Source organism: Grus americana, chromosome 4 (genome assembly GCF_028858705.1).
Source record: "Grus americana isolate bGruAme1 chromosome 4, bGruAme1.mat, whole genome shotgun sequence".
Taxonomy (NCBI): domain Eukaryota; kingdom Metazoa; phylum Chordata; class Aves; order Gruiformes; family Gruidae; genus Grus; species Grus americana.
In genome coordinates this window covers 63083450-63107914 of record NC_072855.1, presented here as the reverse complement: position 1 = coordinate 63107914, position 24465 = coordinate 63083450, and the positions used below count along the sequence as shown (strand labels likewise).

At 43.1% G+C, this 24465-nt stretch overlaps 1 protein-coding gene across 5 annotated transcripts in view; it reads right to left on the bottom strand.

Moving 5' to 3' along the window:
- The window catches only part of RASGEF1B (RasGEF domain family member 1B), a 35851-nt gene extending 11659 nt beyond the window's left edge, over nucleotides 1-24192 (bottom strand). For 2 of the 5 annotated variants that reach the window (XM_054823660.1, XM_054823661.1), the window contains exons 1-4: nucleotides 23868-24191; nucleotides 7146-7328; nucleotides 5253-5375; nucleotides 4161-4298 (exon numbers count right to left, since the gene is read on the bottom strand). In XM_054823660.1, the coding sequence (XP_054679635.1) occupies nucleotides 4161-4298; nucleotides 5253-5375; nucleotides 7146-7322 (438 nt within the window). In that variant the 5' untranslated portion in view covers nucleotides 7323-7328; nucleotides 23868-24191. Of the gene's footprint in view, nucleotides 1-4160; nucleotides 4299-5252; nucleotides 5376-7145; nucleotides 7329-17843; nucleotides 17884-23867 lie in introns of all 5 variants that reach the window. The other 3 variants (XM_054823658.1, XM_054823659.1, XM_054823662.1) reach the window with 3 other exon arrangements.
- Between the last annotated feature and the right edge of the window lie 273 nt (nucleotides 24193-24465).

Below are 24465 nucleotides of genomic sequence, written 5' to 3'. Positions count from 1 at the left end.
CCTGCTTAAGACCACAGAAAAAACATGTGGTCATTCAATGATGAAAAAAAGGGCCTGCTTCTCTCTGGAGTAAATCAAGACCAGTTTCACTGAAGTTAGAGTTAAAACTTGCAGTAAATCTGAAAAGAAGATAATAAAACCATCTCTCTTTTCTTTCACCTTGCAGGCCTTTCCATGTGGCAGTTTAAGTTAATAGGAGCGACAAATTTAAATAGGAGCAGGACTCAACCCTTAAGTAGATAGATCTGTGTAACTGACCCCAAGGTGGTTACTCTTCCAAATTCCAGATACCATCCTAAAGCCATTAAAGCAAAACCTAAGTGGCTGAAAAAAGGAACATCCAAAACTGATTGCCAGTATATTATGATCATTCCAAAGCAGTAATGTTTCCTGTATTCTAATGAACTCATCATTCCCTCCAAAGCTGCCATTTATATGGATTTCCAAATTTACTGAAATACACCAGCACTATCTTGTGTCAGATTGATTCTTGAAGTCTGTTGTGTTCAACCAAGGTTGAATCTGTCTTGTTACTTGGTAAATAATTGCTTTTTGCTTAGATGTATTTTGATTTTACTAGACAAATACACACAGCATAATTTTTCACTGAGGTGGGTGGGTGAGTGCACCCATTGACTTTTCATTCTCTCAGCTCTGTACTTTTCCCATGTGGATGAAGTCAGCGCAGGGCTGAAGAGGAAATAAGTTCTGTGTTTTCAGTTCTCAAGCTTTTAAAGAAAAGGATCTACATTTTCCTCAGGAAGACACAGAAGTATTATTTCGAGTGCCGCGATGTTAGATGACACACACAGAGGCTTGCTTCACTGACCCATTCCCTTCCTAATTCTTTGAAATTTCATCTAAGAGAACTTTATGAAGCATTTTCTTGCCCAGCTCGTAATCAACTGAGAATGAAAAAACATCTATAATACTCAGGATGAATTCTGGCTACTGATGCAAATCACATAATAATCAGTGGCAAAAACTTCAAAGCAAAAAAAGAAACCTTGCCTGAATTTGTGGTTCATGTCAACTCAGAACTGATAACAAAATCAAGGACAAAATGTGTGAAGGTACAAAGCTGAACCACCTAATTCTGGTTGATCTGCTTCTGTAGCTGGAAAACCTCAGAGAAAAGGCAAATATACCCTCCAAACCAGAACAAGAAATCAGGGTAATTAACCCACATCTGATCTAGCAGCAGTTCAACATAACAAACATCCCTCTGTCCAGTGATGAGATAAAACCCTCCCAGCACAAAGGCAGAAAGAAATGCTAGTTTCCTCTCACACTTCACAGATGTATCTGAGCCCACAAAACCAATATCACTCTGCTCTTTTGAGCCTCAGTCTCCTCTTGAATAAAGAGGCAGTGACCTTGAGACATTATCTTTGGGGATAAGTACATACTGCACTTTGCACCCATACTGGGTATTTACTGTTGGATCATTAATCTCATTTTTTTTTTTAGTATCATATATAGAGAGATATATATTTAACAAAACACACCAATGAACTCACAGAATATATCTTTTATCAATTAGATATTAATTTGATTGTAGTATGGCTACCAGTCAGCCTAAATATATGGTCTTCCACTAAATTAGGTTTACCCTTTCCACCTATTTATCCTACAGTCTCATTTTTTATTCTATATTCACACTGACAATGCTGATATTTATTTACATTTAAAAACCTCTGAGGATTGGGCAGTACAGGAGAAAGTGGTGGGACACTTCACCTCAAGGTCACTGCTTTGTGTCTGTCCTGTATGGATAGTGACTGGAAGTACTATTACTACCTGCTAGATATGGAATATTATATGTTAAATGAGTTTCCCATTCAATCTCATTATATATCATGGTGAGGGGGAAAAAAAAGAGAAAAAAAAGAAAAAAAGAAAAAAAAGAGAGAGCTCAAGAGCCATATTGGGCTGCAGACGAAAAGATATCAGGATACAGGACGTGGCTTTGGTGTGACTGTATACACTCATCAAGTGTTTCACAGAAAAAGCCACTGAAAAATGTTTATACGGAATTAATCAGGAAATGGGAGGCAATGGCTTATGGGAAAAGTTTCAAAAGATATACCTTGAAACAAAGGAGGTCTGTTAAGTGCAAAAAAGGACCAGAACAACCTAGAAATACCTCATAAGCATGATGACCTCTCAGGACACAGAGATGGAAAAAGTGGAAGGAATGGAATTAGGTTGAGGGAGAAGAGGGGGGAAAAAAATACACCCACCAAGGTTTATTTTTTTTTGATGGAGCAATATGTTAGCATGGTGAATGGTTTTAATTGGACTCTTACTGATAGCTCTCAACAGTACTGGAGCACAATAATTTGGCAAGTGGAATAAGAAGATACAAGTAGAAGAGCTGTAGTGAAAAGGAATAGGAAACACCGCTTCTGTTGTATCCTTCAAGGTAATGATTCACACAAATCCAAGCAATCTGTAGAAAAGCCAGGTGAAGGAAGTTGCCATTTACTGTTCCAAGCGGTTCACAATAACACAAGTCAATTTACTGCAGCACTTGCTTTCCCTTTGTCTTTTTAAAGGAAACCTCAAAGTCAAAAAAGCTTAAAGCTAGAGCTAGAAAAGATCTATAGCTTGCTGCCAGAGTAAGATTGCTCCCTAGTGCTCATTTTCTAGCAGTTTGTATGTCTGCCTTTCCCCTCAATAGATGATTTCACTGTTTAAACTGTCTGCATTGCCAGAAACTTCACTGTAGACAACCCTTCCACGTTGCCATTTCACTCTTGCACCCACCAACTCAACTTCCCGCAGGCTAAACAGGTCACTCCCTCTTTTTGTGCCAGCAGGTGTTTTTCAAGTGGATGTCAGTCCTCAATCTTATTACTTTTCCTTGAACTGAACTTCAGTTCCCTATCTTCCTATTAACAGTACTAGAAACAAAGTAACAGTGCAGGAGCAGTCCTGCCTCCTGGCACCCCTTCAGTGAAGGCAAACCTATTGCATCTCCACAGTCCAAAGCCCCCTGGTAGCTATCTTGCAGCAACTCTAAGCATTCCCATCAAATTTAGTATCTTTCATTTGTATTCCATACTGCATCTCACTCTCTTGTCCCATCTTCTTTTGTCCCTCCCCACTTCCACAACATCAAAATGTATTTCAGCTTCCAAATTCAGTTCAGGTTTGTTCTCTTCCATTCTTGTTTACAGTCTCTCAAGATCTTTCCAGGTTTTTGGCAGCACTCACAACTTCTCCCAGTAAAGCTTACCTACATGCTTGTTAACATGCCATTTGCTGCTTTGTCTATATCATGATTCAAAAGCTTACACAAGGAGCACCAGCCCCTGAGGAGCACTGGAAACATGATGACATTTAGCAATTGCTCTTTGTGTTTATCGTTCTTCCAAATGCCACTCCAGTTTCTTTTGTAATCTTAGTAGTATGCCAGTCACACAACTGAAACATTGTTAATTGCCTTTCCACTAACTGAATATAAGCCTTGGCTGTGTTTATTTCAGTACTTAGAAGACAAGCATCAGATAAGCATCAAAATATTTCATAATACCTCTGAAACTTTACTTTCATCTGAGAACTGAGACTTAGAAAAAGGTCAAGTGATTTCCTCATGTGCTCTATCCAGAGGAAGGAATATGACAGACTTCCTCTAAGTTTGTATCTGATGTTTTAAGGTCAAGACAACTCTTTCTGGTCCGTTTTCTTTTAGAAACTTTCCCCCAAACCTACTATAACTCTTCCATTGACCTACAGTTCAGAGGTCCGATTCCAGCACACCTTACTCACACAAATCAAAGTATCAACATCAGTAGGGATGTATCAGATAGATATGCAAGGCTTCTTGGTGTCTTATCTAGCTTCTTCCAAGCAAAATCACTAAAATGAAAAACACTAATGCCCACCAAGTTGTGTCTGTCTGCACAATATGCAATTATATTATGGATTAAGGGATGGAGTAAACCTTGCCTGTGCTTTGAAAAGGATTTGCTTGTTGTGTGTGGTTTCTTCCTAGGCCTAGGTACTGGACAGAACTTTTTGCCTACCAGCACCTTCGTAGTAAGTTAGCTTAGCCACCCAGAGCCATCCTATGTTATTAACAACAACAAACCTGCAATACCAAAGCATTAAAGGAATGCCTTTTTATCCAATAACTTTGTGCACAGATAACTTACCTCATCACCACTGGCTATTCTTTGTGCCAACTCCTTTAAGTTCCTCATCATTCTTTCATCTCGGAAATCATAAGGAAACGTCTCTGTCCATTCAGTCAACAACTGTAGGAGTTTGGGTGCAATTTTTTGTATCCGGTTCTATTTGAAAACAGTAAGGAGGAATTAGAATAGGTTTCCCTTCTGTAGGATACTGTGGAGCATAAGGGTATGAAAGTCAGTTAAATTTTTAAGCTTAACTTAATTCAGCATTGGATTACAGGCCACAGCCAATACCCATTGAAGCCAATGAAGAGGCTCTCATTGGTTTAACTGACCTGGAAATTAGGCCCCAAGTAGGTGGAAATCTTAGACTGATTCCCCTCATTATCAGGACTGTCTCTGTGCAAGACATTTGTTAGTGTTTCCATAAGTTATGGCTAACTATCAACAATGAAGGTGATAAGTTCCAGTTCTGCCAAGTCTTATGCACACACTATACCTTACAGTGAGAAAGTAGTGGAATTATTCAAGTATCTTCATTTAATTTGTGTAATTTTTTGTACTGGGGTCGAGGTTCTATCCAAATATCCACATTCTGCCCCTTTCAACTCTAGACATGACACACAAAAAATCATGCATTCCCATGCAAAGAGGCCAGCAATCTAAGCCACTCCACAAAGACTGCAGCAAGAGTGTAGCTTAAGCACACAAGACAGGTCAGTGTAATTCCATTTACATGCTTAATTCATTGTTACATCTTTCCAACTTTTTGGCATTATATGTCAAGATGCTCAGAACCCAGAAACAAAAGCAACCACTGCAGGGCCAGTGCAGGATATGTTGTGTAACAGCAAGCACTTTTGTTTCTGGCCTATGTATTGGTGAAACAAACAGTGCAGCAGCAACTACAGTCTTCATGGAGGACAAGCTGAGTGTGGACATTTCCCATGAATGTCAGTGAATAAAGGTCAAATTCTAGCTGCTTATATCAGGTTTTCAATCTTTTTAATCCTATTGAGATTCCTACTCTCCTGAGTAGGAACATTTTGTCTCTACCCTGCCCACAACATTTGACTGGAACTAACAGGAGTCCCTGAGAGTGAGGGATCTTACCTTGTCCAGGCCAGGCTCACTTAGTCTCTGCTGCTCAATGCACAGATAGCAGACTTTGGCCATGAGCTCATATGGATGCATGAACAGGCGTGAACTGAGAAGGAAGGTGAAGATGTACGTCCTCTGCAAACAAGAGGGAGATGGAGAAAGGGATAAATTACCACCAGTTTTATATTTTCTCAAAATGCATTCCTGACCAATCAGTTCCTAATACTTTACTATGTGCAGAAGAAAAGTCTGCATGTGGCTGTGCCAAGAGCTATTACTACAACAGTAAGCATTTCATTTAACACTTGTCATTGCTCCAGAATCAGCATTACAAATTTGTGCTTGAGCCAAATTATGCAAGATTTAACCAAAACAAGCAGGGCTGGTTTAGCTCTCCTATTGCACACAGCCTTATTACAAGCTCAGTACCTGAAATTACTCAGAATAAAATTTCAACTCATCTTCTCTTGCTCTACAGCAAACCTTTGCAAGAGCCATTACCAGATTACATAACTCTTTCTAGCCCAGCAAGGGAATAAAATTCATGCTGCAAGTCCAAGCTACTTAGAATACCAACAGAGAAATCTTGTCTGCTTCCACATTGCTAGTGAAAGTAAATAGTCTTCTGAAAAAGAACAAAAAAAGGTGCCAGTTGACCAGATTGTTGAGCTGACTCAATTTCGCCACAGACACTATCTTTACTACACTATGTTTGCCTGTCTGACCTCAGTAAACTGCACACTATGATCTTGTACTTCCTTTAAGAATCCCCAAATACTGTTTATTTATCACAATATTGCTTGTCTCCTGGGTGAAAGCAGAGGGAACTTCATAGCTTAATTTTACAGAATAAAAATTAGTAACTCATTCTGAGGTTATAAGAAGTAGCTCCTTATTTTGCTTTAATTTTCCATATATCATGATTTGAACTCATTGTGAGATGGATATTCAAAATATCCACTCCACTCCTCATGCTGCCAGTAGTTAAGTATCTATGGCACGCAGAAAAAAAAATTCTACAATGTTCCGGTTCTAGGGACTTGGAATAAATCATCATTTTTGACCTGTTGTTGTCTAAATTGCTACATGTTTAATTTTTACATTAAGCATGAATGGATAAGCACTAGCTTAAGCATAATCCTGTGCTGCTGTTAACTCTGACCCAAGTTAAAAAATATCCTGTCTTGGAAACATGAATAGATCTATGACAATAACAGAAGCCAAATATAAGCAGAGTTATGTCATTATCAGCAGTCTTTCAACAAGCAGAGATGCAGTTTCATCATCCCTCAGTCATCCCGAACTGCTCCCCTGACCTTTCGATATCATTTTTCTTTTCTAAGAATTATATAAAATGTGTCAACACATGGATGCATATAGACAGGCCAAAAATTTCTGATGACAAATGTCCTGTTCTCACATCCAGCCTCTGCTGATTCCAAACAGTGGATTCCAAACTTGTTCAACACTTCAGTTGCTAATTGCAAGGTAGATGTGGACCTCAGATGAGCATTGGGAAATATGCATTAAAAGTGTTTGGTTTTAAACTAAATACATTCATCCTGTCACGCCAGTGGTCCTCAGCTTGCCTGACAGATTTTCAAGGGTCAGTGGTACATACAATCCATCAAACAGTAAGCCACACTAGGTACTTTTTAAATGAGTCACCAGGGTTAGGCACCTCAAAACAGGAGTGATAAAGAATTAGACTTCCTAGGTTAGGTGAGTTACTGCATGCTGCACTCTCATGAAGCACATGTTTATCCTATCATTGCTGATCAGTCACTTGAACCCCTTCCTTAGCAATTTGATGTGACACATTCTGCTTTTGCTGCATGTGTGAAAGTTTCCCTTTACAAGATGCATCAGGCCTAGCCATATAGTTAGCTGGGTGTATAGACTTACGTCAGGATAGTAATCTACACTGGGTACCAAATGCTGGATCAGAGCTTCCAGAGACCCTGACAGAAGGTTGTTGTCATGGTAATAGAGCCCTCCACAGGTGTCCTCTTTTGACTGATACAGGCTCCTGTTGTAGCCACGGCCGTCAAACACAGCTGCAAAGGGAGGCGTCTGTGGCATCGTTTCCTGAGGAGACACGCAAAAGAGATATGGGATAATTACCAGAAGATGAACACAAGAGGCTTTCTACACTCCAGAGGTAGTACTACACTAGGAAGAAAACCCAGCATCACACCCTGGGTTGCCTGCACACAGCAGAAAAAAATCGTACTGTCTTCCAGCCCTTGCAGATGTCTCAGGAAAGAGCCAATGCAGGCTCTCATCACTACCTGTCTATCACAATTGCCAGGCACTTCCTGCTGTTTCTCTATTAAATGACAGATAAGAGGTCAAGGTTAAGAGTTAGAAGAAGTGTACAAGAATCCTAAGAGGTTTTGGGAACTTGAACTTTCTGTAAAGCTTTTGGGGCTGTCGCATAACATTGATTGTAAACTTTGGGCAAATCCTGACAGTAGCTACCTAAGAGCAGCAGTCTCATGGGCAAGTGTGTTCAGGCTGTCACAGGCAGAGGGAGAGAGGCTGAAGTCCTGCAGTAGTTATGTGTGAGGGCAGTCTCCTTATGCGACACAACAGCCATGAAACTGCAATCAAAAGCTCCGATTTCCCAAATCCACCATGGTAAATCAGTGCTCAGTTTTTCCAGTTACAGTGACAGGTGTGACCCAGGCTAGAATCTGATGCTTTAGCACATCTGACTCCATCTACTCTCTGATGGGTCCACAGAAATTTGGAAAAATATGCCTGTGTATAGTAGCTTTACCAATGTTGTTCAAGTTCCCTTACGATATCAAAGATGCAAGCAGAGTCAGAAATCTGTTAAAACCTCTCTCCAAATTCTGGGACAATGTGAAAAATCCAGCCCTGTGTTTTCCAGCTTCAGATTTTCATAGAATCATATAACAGTTTGAGTTGGAAGGGACCTCAAAGACCACCTAGTTCCAACCCCCCCTGCTATGGGCAGGAACACCTTCCACTTGACCAGGTTGCCCAAAGCCCCATCCAACCTGGCCTTGAATACTTCCAGGGAGGGAGCCTCCACAACCTCTCTGGGCAACTTGTTCTAGTGCCTCACCACCCTCATAATGAAGAATTTCTTCCTTGTGTCTCATCTAAATCTCCCCTCCTTAAGCTTAAAGCCATTACCCCTTGTCCTATCATTACACGCCCTTGTAAACAGTCCCTCTCCAGCTTCCTTGTAGGCCCTCTTCAGGTACTGGCAGGCTGCTATAAGGTTTCCCTGTAGCCTTCTCCAGGCTGAACAATCCCAAATCTCTCAGCTCGTCTTCATAGGAGAGGTGCTGCAGACCTCTGATCATCTGCATGGCCTCTTCTGGACTCGCTCCAACAGCTCCATGTCCGTCTTATGTTGGGGGCCTGTCCTGGTTTCAGCTGAGAGGGTTAATTTTCTTCATAGTAGCTAGTATGGGGCTATGTTTTGGATTTGTGCTGGAGACAGTGTTGATAATATAGAGATGTTTTTGTTATATGGACCTGTTGTTCTTGAACAGTGCTTACACAGAGTCACAGCCTGTTCTGCTTCTCACACCACCCTGCCAGTGGGATGGCTGGGGATGCACAAGAAGTTGGGAGGGGACACATAGACAGAACAGGTGACCCAAACTAGCCAAAGGGGGTATTCCACGCCATGTGACATCATGCTCAGTATAAAAGGGGGGGCTAGTCAGGAAGGGGCAACAGCAGCTCCAGGACACGTGGCTCGAGGACAGTCCAGCTTCGGCACGGGTCTGAGCATGCAGTCTGAGTTGTAGGGTCCTTGGGTGAGAAACTGCATTGTGTATAACAAGTTTGTATATTCTGTTAAGTACTGTTGTTGTTATTTCCCTCTCCCTTTGCTGTCCAAGTAAACTGTCTTTATCCCAACCCACGAGGTTTTGCCTTTTCCTTCCCATTCTCCTCCAATCCCATGGGGGCGGGGGGGCAGAGAGTGAGCGAGCGGCTGCATGGTGCTCAGCTGCTGGCTGGGGCTAAACCACGACAGGGCCCCAGAGCTGAACACAGTACTCCAGGTGGAGTGTCACGAGAGTGGAATAGAGAGGCAGAATCACTTCCCTCGACCTGCTGGTCATGCTGGTTTTGATGCAGCCCAGGATACGGTTGGCTTTCTGGGCTACAAGCGCACATTGACGCGTCATGTTGAGCTTCTTGGCCAACAACAACCCCAAGTCCTTCTCCTCAGGGCTGCTTTCAATCCATTCTCTGCCCAGCCCGTAGTTGTGCTTGGGATTGCGCCGACCCACGTGCAGGACCTTGCACTTGGCCTTGTTGAACTTCATGCTGTTCACACAGGCCCACCTCTCCAGCCTCTCAAGGTCCCTCTGGATGGCATCCCTTCCCTCCAGCGTGTCAACCACACCACACAGCTTGGTGTCGTCAGCAAATGCTGAGAGTGCACTCAATCCCATTGTCCATGTCGCTGACAAAGATGTTAAAACGCACCTGTCCCAATAACAATCCCTGAGGAACACCACTCGTCACTTGGACATTGAGCCACTGACCACAACTCTTTCAGTGCAACCATCCAGCCAATCCCTTATCCACAGAGCAGTCCATCCATCAAATCTATGTCTCTCCAATTTAGAGACAAGGATGTTGTGTGGGACAGTGTCAAATGCTTCGCATAAGCCCAGGTAGATGACGTCAGTCGCTCTTCCCTTACTCACCAACACTGTAACCCCATCACAGAAGGCCACCAAATTTGTCAGGCACAATTTGCCCTTCGTGAAGCCATGTTGGCTGTCACCAATTACCTCCCTATTTCCTGTGTGCCATAGCATAGTTTCCAGGAGGGTCTGCTCCATGATCTTGCCAGGCACAGAGGTGAGACTGACGGGCCTGCAGGTCCCTGGGTCTTCCTTTTTCCCCGTTTTAAAAATGGGGGTTACGATTCCTCTTTTCCAGTCAGTGGGAACTTCACCGGACTGCCATGTCTTCTCAAATATGATGGAGAGTGGCTTAGCCACTTTGTCAACCAGTTTCCTCAGGACCTGTGGATGCATCTCATCAGGTCCCATGGACTTGTGCACCTTCAGGTTCCTTAAGATGGTCTCAAACCTGATCTTCTCCTACAGTGGGTGGTTCTTTATTCTCCCAGTCCTTGTCTTTGCCTTCGGAGGCTTGGGCAGTGTGGCTAGAGCACTTGCCGGTGAAAACCAAGGCAAAAAAGTCATTGGTACCTCAGCCTTCTCCATATCCCGGGTAACCAGGTCTCACATTTCCTTCTGGACAGGGCCCATATTTTCCCAAGACTTCCTGTTATCACTGATGTACCTATGAGAAGCTTTTCTTGTTGCCTTTGACGTCCCTGGCCAGATTTACTTCTATCAGAGCTTTAGCTTTCCTAACCTGATCCCTGGCTGCTCGGACAATTTCTCTGTATTCCTCCCAGGCTACCTGCCCCTGCTTCCACCCTCTGTAGGCTTCCTTTTTTGTGTTTGACTTTGTGCAGGAGCTCCTTGTTCGTCCGTGCAGGCCTTCTGGCATTTTTGCCTGACTTCTTCCTCTTTTTTGATATGCATCACTCCTGAGCTTAGAGGAGGTAACCCTTGAAGACTAACCAGCTTTCCTGGGCCCCTCTTCCCTCCAGGGCTTTGTCCCATGGTATTCTACCAAGCAGGTCCCTGAAGAGGCCAGAGTCTGCTCTCCTGAAGCCCAGGGTACTGAGCTAGCTGTGCACCCTTCTCGCTGCCCTGAGGATCCTGAACTCCACCATTTCGTGGTCACTGCAGCCAAGGCTGTGCTTGAGCTTGACATTCCCCACCAGCCCCTCTTTATTGGTGAGAAAAAGGACCAGCATGGCACCTCTCCTTGTTGGCTCCTCTATCGCTTGGAGAAGGAAGTTATCATCGATGCATTCCAGGAACCTCCTGGATTGCTTATGCCCTGCTGTGTTATCCCTCTAACAGATATCGGGGTGGTTGAGGACCCCAGTGAGGGAGGACCAGGGCTTGTGAACGTGAGGCTGCTCCTATCTGTCTATAGAGGGCCTCATCTGCTTGGTCTTCCTGGTCAGGTGGCCTGTAGCAGACCCCCACTACAATGGGGGACTACAATGTCCCCTGTCCCTGCCCTCCCTTTAATCCTGACCTATATGGTCTCGGTTGGTCATCTTAATATTTAAGGAAAAATAAAGCAATTACTCATCAGTCTGCACTTCAGTGCCTGTGTAATTAGAAATGTCTTACCAAGGAAAAGATCAGCCAGTGCTGCAGGCTGTTCAGTCATTCAGAGTAGTGGATGGGCTGCGAGGGGGCTATCACCACCCAAGAGCTCTTTTGGTGATGCAGTATGCGAAAAGGCCAAAAGATAAAATCTCTCTGATTACCTGAGGTTGAGTTATACCCTCCTTCCCTCTCCTCCCGTTTGCCCCACCTTCTGGGAGTAGTGGTTCTTGTCAGTTTAAGGAACCTGGGTTTTATAGCCTTGACTGCAAGCTAAGTTTGTGCCCAATTTTAACCACAAACGTGCTGGTTTTAACTGTACTACAGCAGTTACTGGGCTGTGAGTGCTAATGGGCCAGCCCCATTCGGGGAGCAGACAGATCAAATGCAAAAAGATATCACGTACTTCACCCCATCCTCCCCACAACTGGGAGGCAAGGGAGATCAAATTGAGAAGATAATATCCACAGGCTGCCTTGCTCGTGTGTTGACAAAGCATATGCGTGTGCCTGAGAAAAGCATTAATGCTTCTGAGCTACCATTTTAAGTGCAGATGCTGTTGCTTTTCTCTCCATTGTATCAAATCCTGTTTGGGAAAAGGCTCTTTAAAGCTACAGACCTCAGCACACACCAGTCTGTGAAGGCACCCCATTTTGAGAACAACTAGCCTGGAGATAAATAGTATGCTGCCATCTGTGTACTCCACAACTCACAACAAAGCACTTTTCAGAGTGAGCTCAGTGCAGATGAGAAGCTATTAAATTATTAGCTAGATTCCTGGGGACCTGAAGCATCACGCAGAGAACTACAGACTTGCTGCTGCTGGCAGCATATCCGGACAATGGAGGCATTCAAACCAGCACAAGACAGAGGGATTCAATAAGTAAACAGTAAGAGAAAGAAAAATGGTTCCAGAGAAGGACAGTGAAGACAGCCTCCTGCCCTACATGACCTGTGCTAATCCCACCTTGTGAGATGTGAAAATGATATCCGCATCAAAATGGGAAAGAGTGAGGAGTCTCCATGTCTGCAAAGTGACATCAGTCACTCTGTGCAGCTGTTCAACCAGCGATTCAATTCCATCCAGCCCAATGAATTGGGAGAAGAGTAAATACACATGCCGTGGCATAAGAGCACAAGGTGCAGAACTGAAAAAAACAAGGTTCCTGTACAAGAGAGTTCAAATCACTGGGCAGGTGAGGTGCAACCCAACCATGGCCATGCTTAGCAACAATAAAGCATTCTGATGCATAAAGACTCCTGGTCTTTCAGGCTCTTTGCAAGGCTGCAAAGTGTAAGAAACAAAATATTACTAAGGGGTTGACAGGAATCTTCTGCAGCATTTCCTAGGTTTTCATACTGTGTAAAGCTCACCATGTTTTAATTGCAAAGCACAGACTTAAACAAATCCAAAATCTTCTGCAGCCCACTGCCGCTGAAAGATGTCCTATTTGCACCAAAAGTCAGAAGTCTTTTCGGCTACTGTAGCAAAGTTTATTCAGCCAAAAGGCAAGCGGTAGTGGACAGCATGTAAACACTATGCCACCCACCAAACATTTGTAGCCCTGTGGATCCAAGATAATATTTCACAGGGAAAGTGATAAAGGCTAGTTTGCATCTGCAAGACAACTTGACATCAATGTTGGCATGTAAAAAACCAAGGAGAGTAGTTGTTTCAATCCAGATCTCGTATTAACCAAAACAGCCCAATTCAGGGTGAGACTGGAACCTGCAAAGGTTTTAGTCAGCTGAGCCAGCAATTAGCTGTGATTTCATGTAACCATCACCACCCAAAGCAGACTCGGGCAGTGTCTCATTTCATCAGTGATACAATGTTTCAGGAAAAACCTCTGCTTCCACCATACCACTAAATTATAGCACCATAAGAACTGAAACAGGTGTGAATTACAGAAGGGGTTTTCTCCAACATATTTTACACATGCATGCTATGTATTACTGCCCATTAAAATACACAGCTTTTTACAAGGTCAGCAGGTAGTGCTTAAATTCTATTAACTAACTCCCAAAGAGAATGAGACCTTTTTGAAGCTTGCAGTCCCCTAACTCTCAGCACAACAATTACTCCCAGGACCACGTGGGTCTTTCCTCAGACAAAACTAAATTTGAGACACACATAGCCTCCTAGTGCCTCATCAAGAAGGAAGAAAAAGCTGATCAGGTCATTAATATATATACTGACTCATAACAATAAAATAAAATTCCTAAAAGTCTGGCCCTGAAAGGTACATATTGGCTCAGTTATTTGCTATCTGTTTCTGGAAGCTGCTTGATAGAGATGGTTCAGTTCTGCTTCAGTGAGACATCAAGTTGTACTAGCAAAGAGATCTATATGCTCCACGTTCAGACACTGAGGATTTCACTTGTAAGTGAACAAGACACAGGACGCGTTCTCCATACGATGAAAAGGGATGATATCAAAGTGTGACAGAGATAAATATAGCATAGCCAACAGGATGACTCATACAATGCATGCTTTTCCAGCAGGACTCCTTTATTACCTTGACTCTTCTGTATTTTATATCGAGGTGCAGACACAAAGGAGCATGCTTAGTTCTGATTAGCTCAGGAACTAAATACGTAACACCAAACCCTGCCTTCAGAAGAACTTGAGTGGAATTGAAGTCTGGTCACAGAGCAGAATCTGGTTCTGGCCTTGGACACACCAAGCGTAGAGGTATCTTGGGACCTAAAAATATTGATAAACCACAGCAATATAATGTATGACAAGCACGAATTAGAAAAAAAGACAGGAGAGATGATTCTAGTGAAAAACATCAGGAGAGTTAAAACTGGAACTTTTTAACTGGGCTTTGGAAGCACTTGGCTATGACTAACAGGGAAAACATATCTATCTCTCTCTCTCTCTTTAAGAAGGAAAAGACTGGGGGTTTTTTTGTTAAAGATCTGACTGAAGGAAAGAGCAATGAAATAATTTCCTGGCTCTACCAGTGATGTTCTCTTGTGACACAGAGAGAAGTCAATAACTCTCTGCATTGTGCAAAGAGGAATAAAAGATTTTCTCTCCATTTAGTATCATTATAGAGAATGTGAGATCTTGGGCATTAAGGTCCAAATTCTGACTTTGAGTAGCCTCTGACAAGAAAGAAATCTCAATCTTGCCAGTAACAGTAGTGTAAATAGAAAGCCAGAGCCAAAGAAGATGTGCTCAAAACCCCACCATTTCCTGCAGCTGAGTTCCAGTTTGGCAAAACTAAAGGAATCAGATGTAGTTTCTGGGCTGTCAAGTGCTTGTCCAAATCTCTATCTTCAGCAACAGGAAAAAAAAAAATCTGTTTTTTACTAGCAACAGTGGAAGGTTGCACTTGTTTGTTTTCTTTTCATTTACATTAAAGTGCTCAGTCTGCACATCAGATGTATAAAACAAAACCAACAATACGGACAGCTCGTATCCTTTATAGAAGTGCACACTGAGGGGTTCAGTAGTAGCCACAAAATGTGTCCTTACAGACACTGCCAAACATTTTCAGCTCCTCTATTATGTACAGGTATCTCCCATATTACATCCTTCAATCAGAGGAATGGTGACTGAATTTGTTATGAGTCCCAAGGCACACCTCCTCATAGAAGATGCAAACCTCAGGTGTGTAATTACATCCCCTCAGAGATGCTTCACCATACACTCAGAAACCCCAAACCACATTTAGCAGGTGATTACTATCCCCCATTGTTCTTAAGGATGCCATTATAAAATTAAGGTATGACAAAACAAAAGACCGTTCAGGGAAGAACTACGACTCTTAACAGCTTGCACCAACCGGGAAAGTCTGAGCAAGTCAGAATGACCCTCGACATAACATATAGAAAGGACTAGGTGCTTGCCAGCAACATCTAGCTTCTTCCTAAGTGTTTCTGAAAAGTGTGCAGTATTGTCTAAAATGACCCAGGCTGCCCAAAACAAAAGCATACCAGAGAGGCCAGTGGTTGCATTCCATACAGCTGGGTGTGTTTGTTTGCTTCGCTTACAAAGTATTTGGGTTTTGCACTGAAAGGTAAAGTGAAATTTTACAGCTCAAGGTATTGAGAAGATGAGAAACCTGAAAACTCCCAGATCCAGTTTCATACACCTTACTTGCAGAAACTAAGATCACAGAACTATCCCAGCTCAAGTCTTCTTGCTGCCATTTTTCCATGAAGAATTTGCCATACAATTCTGGCAGTGTGACTTCAGCACCAACTTTGACTTACAGTTCCTTCCTGTATATTGTCCTTCCTAGAAATACTGTATCTTGTAAGAGGCAGAGTACAGAACGGTATTTCATACTTACATAGGAGATGGAAAGAGGAGTGACATGGGCTTTTTCCTGGCTGAAATCAAGAGCAAGATTAAGAGCAATTCAGAAGGAATCCACCACATAGTAACAAGAGGACTAAAACTATCCACAGGTGATACTGCTGGACAATGACATAACAGTAGAAATACATCTTGCACACAGCAGAGACCAGTGAATTGCAGTCTCTGTCAGGGCAAGCAAAGACTGAGGTGGGCATAAAAAAACCTGACTGAATCTTGAGATACTTCTTAATTTTCACTAAAACAGCAGGGGATGAACAATTTTGTAAAGTTCTCAAAAAATTACCCAGGCAACAATAAGCTGCAAAAGGAAAAATAAAAACTCCTGTAAGGAAAGAACAGACCAGGAACTGAATTTCAATGAAAGGTGTTTTCCTCCTGAATGTGCAAAGGAACTCTTTCTTGGATCTATAAATAGATCCAGCTGATAATTCAGGAAGGTCAGATGCAGCACTGCTGACTGATCACTCACATATGAGAACTTTGGCACAGTAATTAAGTGGATCCTTGATGCCTGTGAATATTGAAATATTAAGATCAATTCAAGCAATTAGAGCCATTGCTCAATAGATGTAACCAAACAAAAGGGAAACCATTGTAATTTAGAAAATAATTAGTTGTAAGATAAGAAGCTCTGGAATGATCTCATTTTAAACAGCTCAGCCTTGGAAGAACAGATGCGCAAAGATAAGAAAGTTACTGATAGAGAGAACTAACACTTAAAGGAAATGGCAGGACCATTAACTAGCTTAAGCCACATATCTAGTAATCTTAACCCTTACGTAAGATGTTTTAACAAGAACTAGCGTAAGGAAGGGTCAAGATGACCCTTCACTCTGTTTGCATTTTTGTAACCAATCACAAGATAAGGAGGTAGTAAATCAGAATGGAATGAACACGGAGGATTCTCTGCTAATTAGGAACCGGTCTGAGTAAGTTTTGTGGTGAAGGTGAAAAGTGCACAGTGAGGAAGACATACGGCCTTCATCCCTGAGACCCCGGCCCACGACCACCAAGAGGCACTGCGCGTGCGCAGCTGAGAGGAGTTAAAGGCGGAAACAATGGAAATGAACTCATTGTAATAAGACCACCTTTCCGCGGAAAGATCATGAATATGTATAGGTACTTTTTGAATATGTAACATTCTATCGTATAAAACTCAAAAGGGAATTGCTGCAAGGCGCGCACGATTTTGGTGGGACGACCCCCGTGCTGCCCAGCGCTGAATAAACATACCTACTTTACAACTTCACAGGTTGTGGAGTCTGTTTTCCGCGCGTCATTACAAGGTGATCACAAAACCAGCCTTGAGGGATAAGGTATAGGTGATACCAGGACTGAGTCTGAAGACCCCCAACGACCACCCGGAGGTGCCAACAAACATGCGTGAAAGACATTAGCATAAGCTAATGAGTTCCCGGAAAAATCCATGAATGTGATAAGCACTACTGGGAAATATACTGAATATGTATATTAACATAGTATAAATACTTGCTAGTTTTGTCTTTTGCGTGTGCACGTTAGGTGGAGTTATCCCCCGTGCACCCAGCGCTGCAATAAAGAATGCCTGCTTTCTAAAACTTCAAAATAAGTCTTAGAGAGTGAATTATTTTGCCGCTTTCTGGTAACATCCTGAATCACATGAAACTAAAGTCCTTGGATACTGAACTGCAAAAGTGTGATGGATATGAAGCCATTTGTGTGTATGCTTAGGAGCATTAGGAAAATCCATGTCCCCTGCTTAAGCCCCAAGAACCAATCCCCTTTCTACCCTTCCGCCATGATCTTCTTCTGTGGGGCAGACAAAGCAATGTGAGTCTAATGCTTAGAGTGTCCATGCCACAGCATTGCTGCAGTACCAGATAAGCACACACAGGCAAACTACATCACGGCAAAAATCCCAATTGCAGGAAAACTACCCAGGCCAAAGAAGAGGGCAGGACATATGTTCCTCCCAACCAAAACACATGAAACAATTTGTCTGTATTGCTGGACACACAAAAACAGCAGCCTTGAAACACAGAACATGAAAAGAAGACCACACGTATAACATTAGCTTTCTCAACACACCTGTATCTTACTATGATCACAACGCAGCTGAGATTTCTATCTGTAGGTTAAAACAGAGCAGGACACAATTATTAAAAAAGACGCTATATGAAGTGTGCTCCATCACTGACTGATTAATCTTTTTAAGTTCATTTGTAAGTTATACTTTAATGCATGGACAATTTCTTCATCTGGATGATGTCCTTTTAACATTTTAATTCAATTTTTAGTTCAAAATAAGGCTGTTCTCCCATAAATATGGGGTTTTTTTAACCTTGTAAATCTCTTTGATAATCCCACATCTTTTTATTTTTTATGGCTTCAGAGAAGTTTAAAACATGAGCCATACAACATAAGTATCTAAGTCACACAACAGATTAGCACAGCAGTAATTATATGTCACAAGCCACCAGAGATTCTAGAAAAGTTCAGTCCATTGCACGCTCCATGGCAACTCCTGTAAAGCTCAAGTGATTTACAGAATGAATGAAATAGAAAAGGATGCACAAAGGCCTCAGACCAGCAAAGCATGCAATGAAATACTGCCCATCTTAAACAACAAACAATGCATGTAGCTACTCTTTTTTATCAAAATTTATGACCAGACAGCTGGACTGAAAGCAAGGAAGTTTTGATAGACAACCAATACTGGGATCATTTTATGAAAAAACTTCCTCTCCTTCCTCTAGGATCTATTTCCTTTAGAAAAATTCATAAACAGAGTGTCCTCCAAGCACTTTGTTTAAAACTGAACCAATGCGCAAACTGAGTATGATGTCCTCAGTCCTATGTGTTAAATTTTGTTCAAAATGAAATACCATCAGGAAATGCAGGCAGCCAACTGGCTGGCCAGCACAAAGTGTTAGGAAATTGGCTGGAACTGCTGGTGGTGACATTTAGAGCTTTGAAATGAGAGTACAAGTATTTAAATGCAAAGAAAACACAACCACGCTACTATAGCCTTATGATTTTTTAGCTTACTGAAGCAGGGTGGGGTTTTTAGAATAACACAGCATTCCCCTAATTGCACCCAGTGAATTACAGAAGAGTTTTGCCATTTGTTCTATTGGGATCAGAGGGCTCTTAAATATTACAGTCATAAAAGACTAAAATCCCACCTCTCTATTCAGCCAACCGCGGACTGTCTCCACCAGGGCTCCCATCCACCAGCAAGGTGCAGAGCTCTACAGACCCAGGGAGGTTACCATCCCAGCCTCCCACGCTGCTGAGTGGACAGCTGAGCTGCTGCTCATCAATCAGTTGATGAATCATTGCAGTGTGCAGTCAGGAGTTTTAAGGCAAGCAAACAGCAGTGATGATTTACTTCAAAACATCATGCTGTAAACCTAGTGATTCAGCAACTGATTCATGGTGGCTCAGCTGTCCAGGAACGGGGTGTGGGGTGCAGTGGACAGCTGGGACCTTGCAATGTCATCCATACTATTCCATCCCACTAGTGAATCAGAACCCTGATACTCTATCATTTCCGTAGCACACTTTATGCCTCCTGCATACTTCAATCTGAAGAAATACAAAATTGTTATTGTCTATAGAGATAGAAGCAGTTTCCCCTACACTATCATCAGAAGAGTATCACTGATTTCAGCGTGGTATTAGACTCCCACTAACCTTTGGGAATGTGATTCATTTTATGTGACAGGAATGTGAACCTCTGCTATCCTAACTGACCTCAGGTGACCAAAGTCAAAAGATACACCTTCTCTATCTGTATGGTCAGTAGCTAAGCATGAGTCCGAACTAGCTCACAGTGATAAGCAGTTTCACCAACAACTGTTCACAAATCTGTCCACAGTCAACAGAAAAAGCATCATTTCAGCGCTTAGACCTTGCAGCTCGGAGCTTGGATCTGCTTCTGACTCTTTTACAAGCTCCTCATGTGGCTTTATTCAAGACACTCGGTTTCTCATTACTGCATTCCTCTGCTTGACAGTACAAAGAGGGAATAGTGTGGGGTTATTTCCTTTCATTAAGTTCCAAGATCTTTTTTCAAAAGGAGTACAGAAGGTGTATCACACTATATTAATGCCAGAAGCACAGTACTAGCCTTAAGCATGAAGCTCTCTTGACATGGTTCCTTCTTCAACTTCATCAAAGCAAGACACCTTCTGAATTCAAAAGCTGTTGCTGTTTGCAGAGATCCATGCTTGGCCTTTTGGTGAAACCTACAATATGCTTCAGAAGAAAGCACTATTCCCTTTTATAATCATAATGGACAGCCAAGTTATAATTTACAACAGCAAGCTGTAGTAAATGTCAAATAACAGTACTTAATTTCATTTAACCGGTTCAACCTAAAATATTATTGCCAAACGTCTCTTTTCCATTTAGATGATGCAGAAAAAATGCTAGTTCACATGATCTGTTTTTCCATTTACTAAGACCTTATGTTTCCCTGAACAGTACAAAATTTTTACTGACACTTACAGACGTACAGCAGGTTGAAAGCAGTATATTTAGATCTTCTGCAGTAAAAATACTTCAGTTAAAAAATATCAACCCCCCCCCCCAAACAACTCCACCTTCTAATATTTAGGTTGAAGATAAAAAGGGACGGTCCCACTTTGGCAGTTAAGGAAGCAAATATAGGTCTGTATCCAGATCAGTTATACTTGCCTCACACCTGTTTATACCTGGGCTAAATATCAGCCAGTGGTTTCTAGACCAGAGCTACATCTGAGGTATAGGGGAACTTATAAAACAGCTGGCTTCAGTCAACTTGACTGGTTCCTTGGAAAATCAAGGAGAAGAACAGTCTACCCAAACTGACCGAAAAAGTTTTTTTCCCTAGTCTAGGCACAGCCATAGCAGAATTCTCCACTCACACACTGCATCTGCTGGTTTGTGTCAGCCTTTGAGACCCAGCAGCAGTTCCCATGCTCGACTGAAGGTGGACCCTTGGGCTCTACAATCGATGGGTCAGTCAACACAAATAGGTATGGTATTGAGCAAATCTATATCAGCTTGGGTTGTGAAAGGATCGTTGTAAACGCAGGCTAATAGTGTCTGAATCCCTGCAGGATGTTTAAGGGAGGATCAACTTGCAGCCCTAATGGGCAGGTACTGTCAGGTCAGCACACTTCATGCAGAAAGTACCTGGCCTCGTATCAATGAGAGCAATTATCTCAGAAAATATCCCACTCCCCAGTCTGACTCAACCATATTTATCCTCTGTCTTATTGCTTATGAATCTAAACATCTCATTGTGCTGGCTGATGAAGACTCACAGCTTCCCAGGCTCATCTCTCTAGTGGCATGTAACCTGGTATTTCTGGCCCTATTTCCAGATGTGACAAGATGCAAGCAAAGTACCTGACCCATGGGAGGGGCAGGTGACCTGGGGAACATTATAATCTGGGGAGAAGATGTATTTTAATGAATCAAAACCAAAATAGTCAGAATACGTGGATCTGAGTCATGCAGTGCTATTCTAGAGCTGCCTAGGAAGACTGAGCTGTATTGTTTCCATCATCCTGCTCATTTTCTAATTAAAAATACCTCCATACTGAATACCATCCATTCACATTCCTCACTGTAGTGATTTAGTTTTTTTAATACTACTTCTCGCAGCAGCTATAATAGAGGAGAAATTAGCAATAGCTCTTAGCTAGAGGTAGAGTCTTTTCCCCCTCATTGTAAATTAAGTATTGTCCTTGCTGTGGCTGCAAAACACACTCTGGAACTTTTATTTGCAGTTGCCAAGCAAAGGGCACTTGTCAGTGCTTGTAGAGCACATCTGTATATCTGCTAACACTTGGGAAAAGATGCTTAAGCAAGCAATCCAAATTCTGCCTCCTTCACTGAAACACAGGCATCCTATTCCAACTTATGACACTAATCTCTCCAAATGGATGAGAAGGATCACAGTTAATGGAAGGAGCTATACAAAATGAGCAGAGACACAGTTGCAAAGAATGACATACCCACAGTAAGGATGTGCAAGAGTGAAGTGAGCACCACAGGCTTGCCCTTTTCCAAGTCATTTGTCTGAGTTCCCACCACATTTTCTAAGTGTAATGACACTCCAGTTAAAATCAGTACTAGCTGGCTGCAACCTTGCATAGAAAGAGAAGTTTCTAAACCCTCTGATTTAGATAGGAAATCTTTGGAGTGTGAACCATCCAATACTTCTTACACCTCCTCTCTTTGCACAAGACACCTAGAGCTTGATATTCAGAAAAACTTAGAGCCACAATGCAGCCTTGTTGTCAGGAGTGTTCAGCATCTTTGGCCCCAAACATCTCTTAACCCTTTCACAGATGATCATTTCAGAGGCACTTGAGAGTGCCAGTTCTACTAAGTTTTAACCATTTAGCTTTGTAGCTCTTTTCCAAGCTAACACCAATGCCCAAGTAGCCATGTAGTCAAAGGTAGCCAGGACAGATCCCATCCACACAATTTTGTCAGCTCTAGTAGGTGTCATAACACCAGACCCTTACAGCAATGTAGAACAAACTGGCAATATGATCCACACACAGCTCCTTCCTATCTTGACCCCAAGAAAAACTCACTTTTTAACTACTCCAAGTTACAAAAATAAACTCCCATGTTTTCAGCTTTTTCAGTTCACATTCCTTCACTGATGGGGCTCCAGTGTTGAACTGTGCCTGTCATTTCTGACATGGTATGACAGCAGCTCACCCTGCAGACCATGAACAGGTTCGGTGAGTTACTGCATTCCCCAAAGGACTGTTTAGATAACACATACAACTGGAGCGCAGTTAACAACATAATGCTGTCCCCAAAAACCTCAGCAGAAAGAAACCATGAAGAACACGAACCAACAGAGATTAATTTTACCATACAAAAAAGCATTTTACTCAGTGTGTGGCACCGTTGTGAGCTTAACCTCCAATAAACCAGTACTTTCTTTCCTCTTTTACAAAGAGTTAACAACACCTACAGTGGCTTGTTTCAATCCTGCCTGTTTAAAGGAGTGATTTCCCCATTGCTAATCCAAAATCAGAGCTGGGTCTTATCTATTAGGTCTCTCCAGCACAGCTCACCAGTTAGCTGCTTGCCTTGAGTATACTTAGCACTGATTTTCAGCTGATTACCAGCTTTTCTCCAAGACATCTCATCTGGAAGCTGCAACATAAGCCTGAGGAACCCATCCCTCAAACGCTGTTCTCGGCTTTCAAAATAAAGACAGACTAGAGACCCAGTCCTGTCTGCCTAAGTCCCTATTTCTCACAGATGGCACGCTACCTCAGCCCACAGCAGCTGTAATCTCACTGAAAGCAACCCCCTCAACATTCCTCTCTTAGACAGATAGCTGTTTGTCGGAGGCACAGAGTACCTGTTTGTTCATGGGTCTTTTGATTTTTCAGGCTATTCTTCCCCTTTTGGCCGAGTCAGCCCTCCTCTGCTCGATTCAGGGGAACTCCTCTGAAAGAGTTTTCCTCATCCCTCAGTGCTACATTTAGTTTTACACATACGCAGACAGGGAGGCCACTGCTTGTTGTTAGGGCTGCCTTAGTTTACAGTCTTGCCTAAGCACAACATAGTAGACGTAGCTGACAAGCAACACATTGGTCTTGGGTCATTTAACAGCTGTTACTGTCCTCCTGTTCCTGAACTGCTCCCACTTCACAGAGCATGGGGGCCTGAAGTTTTACCATAGTTACACACAGAAGATGCCCAGCAAAAGAGAAGCCCATGAGCACACTTGGGTGACACTACACACACGCCTGCCCAAAAAACGAGAAAAGCTTCTCCAAGGATTATAGCCACAGAAAGATCACATTGTACAGTTTTATGACTGTGCTCCATCTTAATACAGGGAACGGGACAGGGAGAAGGACCCATCCACCGCACTACCAAGTGTGTTCTGCTGGTTTGAAGTCTCTCTCCCCTCCTCAGTATCCTGATTCTCCAGAAATGAGCAGCTCTGGCTGTACAGAACTAGGTAGCTAGTAAGGAGATAAACACCAGAAGGAAAGAGACCATCCTGCTGGGGCTAGCAAGACGACGGATGGATGAACGGACGGACGCACACTCGAGCACCGCAGACGTCCCGAACCATACCTGGAAATCGCTCCTGGCCCCAGCCGCTGCTTTACTGCCCACAGGCAGGCATCGTCCTCAGCTCGGCTCCACACACCGCCGCTTCCCTCTCCGGGACTCCCCGGGCGGCAGGCGGAGTGCCAGGAGGGGCTGCTTCCCCGCCCCGCCCCCGCCCTCCCGCCTCCCCCGGGCCGCGGAAAGGGCGGCGGCGGGGCGCCCGCGCTGCAGCGCCGGTGCCGGCTGACGCGCAGTGTGAGGACTGCCCGTCTGGGCTGTGGATCCAGTTCCTGGAAAGGCTGCTGGAGCGGCTTGGCCAAGCTCGCTCTGGGTGCTACTAGCGGGCAGATGTCGCAGGCGCTGGTTTCAAACCTGGAACTGAACCCGTGTGTGACTGGACTTGGTTGAGACTAAGAGCAGCCACTGCCCAGCCGGCCCTGCATCTTGCTGCTGGCAGCGGTCATAAGTGAATGCTTACAAACAGGCAGGAACAGGACACACATGCACAATACTTCCTCCAAGCAGTCTCTCTAATTGTATTTTCAGCACAGGGGATTTCCTGAGCCTGGTGCCGTTTGTCTGTTCAGTGACCCTCAGCAGATCTCTCTTTCCAGTTCCCCCT